We start from the raw sequence: 7,729 nt of genomic DNA, 5'->3' as shown, positions 1-7,729 counted from the left end.
AAACGAGTATTTTACGAGGAAACATTTACGAGGAAACATTTACTAGGAAATGACGAGGAAAGATAAATGAGTATTTTACGAGGAAATACTTTCGTGATAGTTATGTGTACTTTACGAGGAAACACTTTCGAGGTATTTACGTGTAGTTTTCGAGGAACATGTTTCGAGGTATTTACGAGGAAATATAGCGACCTCCTTACGTGGAATATTTACGTGGTCTTTGCGACGAAATGATGTACTTCGTCTTTACGACGAAATATTTTCCTCGCTAAGTTACGACGAATTGGCGAGGAAATATGTGTTACGACGAACGATTAACGGGAAAACGTGTGTCCTCGCTAATTCCTCGTAAAGCCTCTTTTACGACGAACTCACTAGGAAAACCGCCCTCGTTAAACTTATGTTTTCTTGTAGTGAAAAATTAATCAGTATCATTTTAGAAAATTAATCGGTAACGTATATAAATTACAAAATTAATAATAAAATAAATAGTGAAAATTGTAATGTTACATACTGTGTAATTGATTAAATTTATATATTAAATTACAGTTTTTTAAAGTAATAACTTTTAAATATTACAGATTTTAATTAAAATTGATTACATTTTGAAACAGATAGAGTAATCTATAAACTAACTCTATATAGATAAGAAGACAAAATTGTAAAATGGTCTCACCTTGAATTTCTCTCATTTTGTGCATTCCTAATTGGAAGGAGATAATCAACATCTAATATTATGTTACTCTCAGTATATTAGAAATGGTCGAACCGTAAACCAATTAAGGATGATATAAGGAAGACATAAAGATGTATTTCCAGTTATCACAAATATAAAATCAATTGACAACAACTTAATTATATCCAGCGTAGAACAACAGAGAAGGGTTTTCATACCTTCTAATATTATAATATTTCACTATATTAATGGTTAAATCAGTTTTCTCTAGCACAAATACTCACTCCATTCTTGGAGTTTAAGCTTTTCTATGTGATGATATTAGTAGTTTGATCTAAAAAACAAAAAAAAACGGTCGAACTGTACATTGTAATTGGAGAAAGAAAAGAAACAAAAATCAACCGAAGACTTTTAAGGTATATATGAAACAAAAATTGGAAATAGCAATTCTGTACAGTTAAAGAATAAGGCAATAAATTGTAAAAATACAAAATAAAACAAAAATATACACAGAAAGAAAGATTTAGTAAAATAAAGTCATAATATAATTTCCTTAATTGATAGTGCTTAGTTACACTAAAAAGTCTAAATTTACAACATACACAGTTTTATTTACATCTTTAAACCTATTATCTAATTAACTAAAAAAAGTGTCAGCATGAAGAGTTAGAAAATATACGATAAAATATAATACATAACGTTAAAAATACATTATCACTGATCACTAAAAAATCATGTTAGTAGTAATAAAAATGAAATTGACAACACATTTATTAAAACCATAGAACGGCACGGAACAATGTGTTATTAAATATACAAACTACAAATTAAATATGCTCAAGGCAAACACACATAAAAATGAGACATCATACTTGGATATATTTAAATAAATAATTTTAAATTTATTATATTCTTGATAATTTTAAAATTATTTAAAAAGAAACTAAATTATTAAAAAATTAATATACAAATAAAACTAAAGCAATATTTTGTAACGTCAAAATAATAAATGAATAAAAAATATATTATGTTAATAAAATAGATTTTAGATTTTAAAGACTTCTAATTCATGTAATATTACAAAATTCAAAATTTGTTTATTACAATTAATATTTTACCATTAGATATATTAAAATAATATTCTAGATCGATATTCAATTGTCAGTTTTTAACTATTACACGTAAAAATATTATTAAGTACGCCTTTTTTTTAAAAGGGGATTTTATATTTTAAATAGGTTATTGGAGTACTTTTTATTTTGGCGAATTTATTCGAGATGAGATTCCGATCTTTTAAACTAAGATAATTTATGTTCTATACATAATTATATTTTTTTTACATAATTCTAAATCTCGGACTTGATTCTTCATATGTTATTGGTTAATTGTGTTACATATAATAGAAATACTTACTTCAAACTAAAAAAAAATCCAATTTAACAATTAGTTATATATAATTTAATATACAAAAATTCACATACAAATAAAAATGATAAATGTAACAAATTTAAATATATTATCTGCGCGTAGCGCAGAGAAAGGATCTAGTCATTGTAAATGGAGCTACCTGTCCATGTGAGCAACTCGAATATTAAGTTTCATCATTCCATTTGGACAAACGTGTTAAAAAATTTAAAACTCTGCTATTGTAATTACAAAAAAAAAAATAGTTAACGTCCTTGGAGAAAAAAAGGAATAAACACTGTCAAAATGGTGTTAAAAAAAGGGTTATTTATGAAATAACCAAAAAATGGGAAATTAGTTTCGTAGAGAGAAGGTAGAGAGAGATAGGAAGAGAAAAGAGGAGAGAGTGTGAAATTGGTTAGTTAGTTAATTTTGGATTTTTGTTTGGTTATTGGGTTCAAATTCCCTTAAAGAAAACACAGTCACAAATGTTAGAAAACAAAAAAAAAAACTAATAAAGAAAAGGTATACACATAGCTTTTACAGCTAATGGAGCAAATGTGTGTTTCCTCAATCACAAGTGAAGACAAAATCTATAAAACTAGAATACAGCAAGGGACAATTTGTTGAATATTCATAAGGAGCACTAAAATAAAGAATATACTCATTCTGCAGTATAAGTTCATCGATATGACAAGTTCACCCAAAATTGTCCGTAATAGGTCCCTAAGCGCGTGTGCATGCGGATGACTCCAATGCACATACTATACTATACTACATCAAATATAATATAGTTTGAAAAGACAACTATACTTATCTCTTCCTACATTGCAAATGTTTTTCTTCAAAAAGCATTACGTATGGGGTATAACAGTTGTGAAGATGTATAGTACTATGAAAAAAGAAACACATGATAAAAAATAATGAACTTAAATTCCACAAAATTGTTGAGACAATTATAGACGAGACATATACACACTAAACTATTACGAGGGACTCTTCTACCAGGGTGGCTCACTGATTCAAGTTACGTATGAAGTGAGGAGGAGGAGGAGGAGGAGGAGGAGGAGGAGGATATGTATTGATATTTACTACCTTCTTGTTCTTTGTCGATTATAAAGATATAGTATTGATATGTTGTTGCTCGTAATTTCTCAGTCTTGATCAATAAATGTAAACCAATTGGTTCATAAAAATGATACACCAACAAAACATAACACATGGAGATTACTAGAAAAATAAAATTTGCAGAGGAGGTGGGAGAGACGTTTGAAAGTTTAATGCAAGAGGAGAAGCCACCATAAGAAGCAGAGGAGGAGAAAATTATGGTGGGAGTAAGTGGGGAGACGGCGGGTTGCAATACTAGCGGAGGAAAATATGGTGGCAGTGATAAAATGAGTGCTCGTGGTGGTGGTGATGGTGGTGATGCTTCAGGTGAGACAGTAACAAAATAATACATTGTTTTACATACTAGAAGAGAACACACAAACATATATTGTTAATCTTCATTGATCTTTTGTAGTAACTGATAGTGACACGAAAAAGAAGAAGCTGAGAGAAGAAAAGAGTAAAGATGATGATGAAGAATAAGAAACAAAAGAAAAGAAGAAATATTGTATTATACTATACTTTGACAATAAAAAAATAGTATACTATAATAGTTACAATAAATTTTGCTAGAATTTGTGTATATTCTTCACTGAAATGTATTGTTCGCAGCCGGTTCATTTCAGTGGCATACAACTTTTACTTTTTTCATGAATCTGCATTTTATTTTATTTGTTACAACACCATAGAATAAAACATACTAACAGAGAGCATTAATTGTTCTTCTCCAGTACAATCCAACATCTGATTTTGGGATGGTGATGAGTTGCAACGGTTCTGAAGGAAAAGACGGGGGAGATGATGGAGTAGTGAAAATAAGAATCATAAGCGAAGTAGATACAATTTGGCCAAGAAAAGAATTAGAATTTGTAACATACTATACTGTGACTATAAAATATAATATAACATATTATACAAAATACTGTTCATCTTCTCCAACTCAATCCATCGTCTGATTCTTTATCTTCTTAAAGATTAGGGTTCAATTTCTTACTTTACCAACGATGTCGGATTGTTTCCATTCGCACACTGTCTTACCCCGCCGAAGTTTCCTTTCTTTTTATCCCATCAATTAATTCACCTTAAGTTCCTCTTTCACCTTCATCGCAAATCTACGTGTATCACTGACTCCGTTTACAAAGTTCAATTTGTGTGTTTGTGGCCCTTAATAAAACTAGCTATTTTGGCTGTCTCTTAAACTGAAGCGAGCAAAGCACCACTTTTCACGCGCATGAAGGCTATTTTTGTCTCTTTCTTTCATATTATATTATGTAGTATATTGTAGCCTAAGATGGGTAATGGATAGACACTTAATTTATGTATTTCTTATGGATATGCAACCCAATTCCCCATACAATAAATATCCATTTCCTTAATGGTCGGTACTTGTGGAGATTTCACATCCCACAAATGCTATTGGTTCAGTAAAGTTAGTATATTATAAAAAGAGACGGTATGTTGCCTTTATGGGTGGGTCACAAAAAGGGAAGAAAGAGTGGAACCCCATGATCACACTTTTTAACATGTATCTCTGAAAATTGTAAAAAAAAGGGGGGGGGGGGGAAAACTGCAAAATCATATTTGGTTGGTTCTATAGAGAGAAGAAACCAAAAACATTCATCAAATTAACCAAAAGTGGGTAAGAAGCCAATAAAAGTTAAAAATAAAGAAAGAAACTTATTATGTAACGGTAAATGATGATGATGATTATTTGCCTTGTCCATCCTCAAAGAGACTCTCTCTCCGTTTTCCCTTTGAAAGCTTCATCCACGGCAGCGATCATCTCTCTTGACTCCACATGCCATTAGTTTCTTTCTTGAGTCTTTTTTTGTTGTCTTGGACTCTGTTCATGGGAAACCTCCTGTTGTGTCCTGAACCGCAAGACGCTCGGAGATATCAGCTAAAGACTTAAGATTGCATTTGATAAGAGCCTCCACAAAGTAACAAGTCTCATCCTTTGTGTTCCCTTCCGGTACATCCACCACGAAAGACTCGATCAAAAGTGTCCCTATTCTTCCTCCTTCTATCGTCTCAGGGTGAAGAGAGATGACTGAAGAATAGTTCTAGTCACACCAGAAAAAGAAAACAGAATTAAGAAATGGGTTTAAATTTGTGACCTTTGAATGAACGAACCATTTATAGAAAGAAGAAGTAATGTTTAACCTTGAGTCTGTGATCGCCACCGACAATCCTGATGCTGAGAATATGCTCATTGTCATCAAGCAACTCCAACCTCTCAGTGCTTCTAGTAGCTGGCAACCCTGATCTCACATCAACTTCTCTTACAGTACCAATCTCCATGTTTCCTTTAACCACACATCTACTAATGAATGGCTTGTATTTCTGTGGCTCATCGAATCTTCTCACAAGTGACCATACCTGTATATACATATATATATAAACCAATACATAAAATCTTTTATTTTTTCTTAAATCTAACTTCCTAAATCAGTGAAGATTTGATTTCGCGGGTTTTTTTTATTAATCTTTCTAAATCTCTTTTTCCTCTCTATAAGAACATTGGATCGAGGATTGGATTAGTGAGCTTCAACAAATCAGCTAATTAAAAGATTTCGTATTTGTGGAATGGACTAAAGATTCCGTATATAATTAAGCATTAACGACTTACGATATGGACAGGAGCGTTGATGTGTTTAACAAGAGTAGTGCTACACTGATTCTCCCTCTCGAGCTCATGCTTATGGTGCCTCCTTATATACTCTCTCTCCTGATTCCCGTTATTAGCTTCCATTTTCTTCTTTCTGAATCTATACACCCAAAAGCTTGGCGCAGACAAAGAAATAGATGATGAGGAAGAAAATTAAAAGCACAAGAAAAAAAGAGGGGTAAGATCTAATCAGTGCGACGTCGGAGATCTGATTTTGGAGAAAAGTTTTCCGGCTAGATCTTTTTTCAGATAAGCGTCAATGCATGTGAGAGACTTCAGTCGCCTCTGGGAGAGATAAAGAAGTGAGGAGAGAGAAGACTCCTTCCCAACCAACTTTTTTCTCTCTCTCTTAATATTTGATAATTAGTTAAATAAGCTAATGTCTTTTCTCCAATTTCACAACTCTCATTGGACACAAGAGATTTTATATATTATCCCCAGAGTTCACGTTTTTTTACAGTAATGCCATTCTTGTCGATTTCTCGATTTTTTACCTTTGCTAAATCGTCTTTTGTTCTTCTCTTTTAGATAAATGATGTTCTGTTCTTCCCAACTTTTAACAGTTTTGTTAATCCACAACATAAAAAGTTCAGAAATATGTTGTTTTAAAACATACAGCAAATGTATATTTTAGTTCTTTTGAGAAACATGTTTTAGTTTTTTTTTTCTCTAACACACGAAGATAAAAAAATTGATTTAGTGTTGCTAAGTCAACCGGAACGGAGTATGAGTGTATCATGTGACTATTCAAACTAAAAAGAGAAAGCCAGAAAAGGCGAACACTGAGAGGCCTAAATTAACATGGTGTAGTGCTTTTGTTAGTTAAACAGAAAGTGTTAAAAATTGCAATGCTTTTGTTAGAAGCTTGGTTCTTATCCAAACTAGACTATGGGCCTGCAGTTGTTCTAAAAGTAGAAAAGCAAAGTGAAATGTAAAGAATACGAGATCATTAATTAATTACTAAGTAAAATCATTTTAATATATCGTTTACAGATGCTATTAACCATTTAACTGTATAGAAGTAAAATCAATTAAAGTTTAAACTACTAAGCTAGTCCAAACCGATAATTCATTGTTTATAAATATATATACATGAATTTTCTATATTGTTCTTTTTTTGTCGACTGATTGTTCGTCTTACATCAACTTAATTTGGACATTCCTCATGTATTAATATTATGTACTATGAAAATTTTATTTGGATGATGATAGACGAACATTACTAACCTAAACAAAGACACTGCGTTCCTATTTTTTATCAATACTTATGTATTCCCTCTTTTCGTAAAGTAAATGTCTTTGGGGAAATTACATGTTTACCACTTTCATGCTATCACTTTTCATTTTTACCACCACTAAAATAACGTTTTCAAAAATAACTTCTTCATTAAGTAGAAAAGACTTTTATGCCCATGTTTTTTATATATATAATAAATAAATATTTAAATAAATAAAAATCTAAAAAAAAAAAAAAAAAATTTTAAATTTTTATCTAAATTATACTATTTCGAAATTCATACCCTAAACCCTAAAACTCAACTCTAAACCCTAAACCATCAATCCTAAACCCTATTTTTTTTTGAAATAAATCCTAAACCATGAAACATCAACTCTAAACCTAAACTCCGAAACATCAACTCTAAACCCTAAGCCCTAAACCTTCAACTCTAAACCCTAAAACATCAACTCTAAACCCTAAACCCTAAACTTCAATCCTAAACCCTAAACCATCAACATTAAACCCTAAACTATCAACACTAAACCCTAAACCCTAAAAAGTAAACTCTAAATCCTAAACCTTAAAAAATTAACCCTAAACCCTAAAACATCAACTATAAACCCTAAACCCTAAACCTTCAACTCTAAACCCTAAA

At 31.2% G+C, this 7,729-nt stretch overlaps 1 protein-coding gene across 1 annotated transcript; it reads right to left on the bottom strand.

The window, feature by feature from the left end:
• Nucleotides 1-4,755: 4,755 nt before the first annotated feature.
• Nucleotides 4,756-6,207, bottom strand: LOC106313713 (abscisic acid receptor PYL8-like). The gene is made up of 3 exons (XM_013751609.1): nt 5,817-6,207; nt 5,351-5,566; nt 4,756-5,250 (listed from the first exon to the last, which is right to left on the bottom strand). Exons 1-3 carry the CDS (start codon nt 5,937-5,939, stop codon nt 5,035-5,037), a joined length of 555 nt encoding a protein of 184 aa, XP_013607063.1. The 5' UTR covers nt 5,940-6,207; the 3' UTR covers nt 4,756-5,034.
• Between the last annotated feature and the right edge of the window lie 1,522 nt (nt 6,208-7,729).

The sequence above is a fragment of the Brassica oleracea genome, chromosome C9, assembly GCF_000695525.1.
Source record: "Brassica oleracea var. oleracea cultivar TO1000 chromosome C9, BOL, whole genome shotgun sequence".
Classification (NCBI taxonomy): Eukaryota; Viridiplantae; Streptophyta; class Magnoliopsida; order Brassicales; family Brassicaceae; genus Brassica; species Brassica oleracea.
Note: the sequence above shows the minus strand (reverse complement) of the source record. Positions and strands in the feature narration are given on the sequence as shown.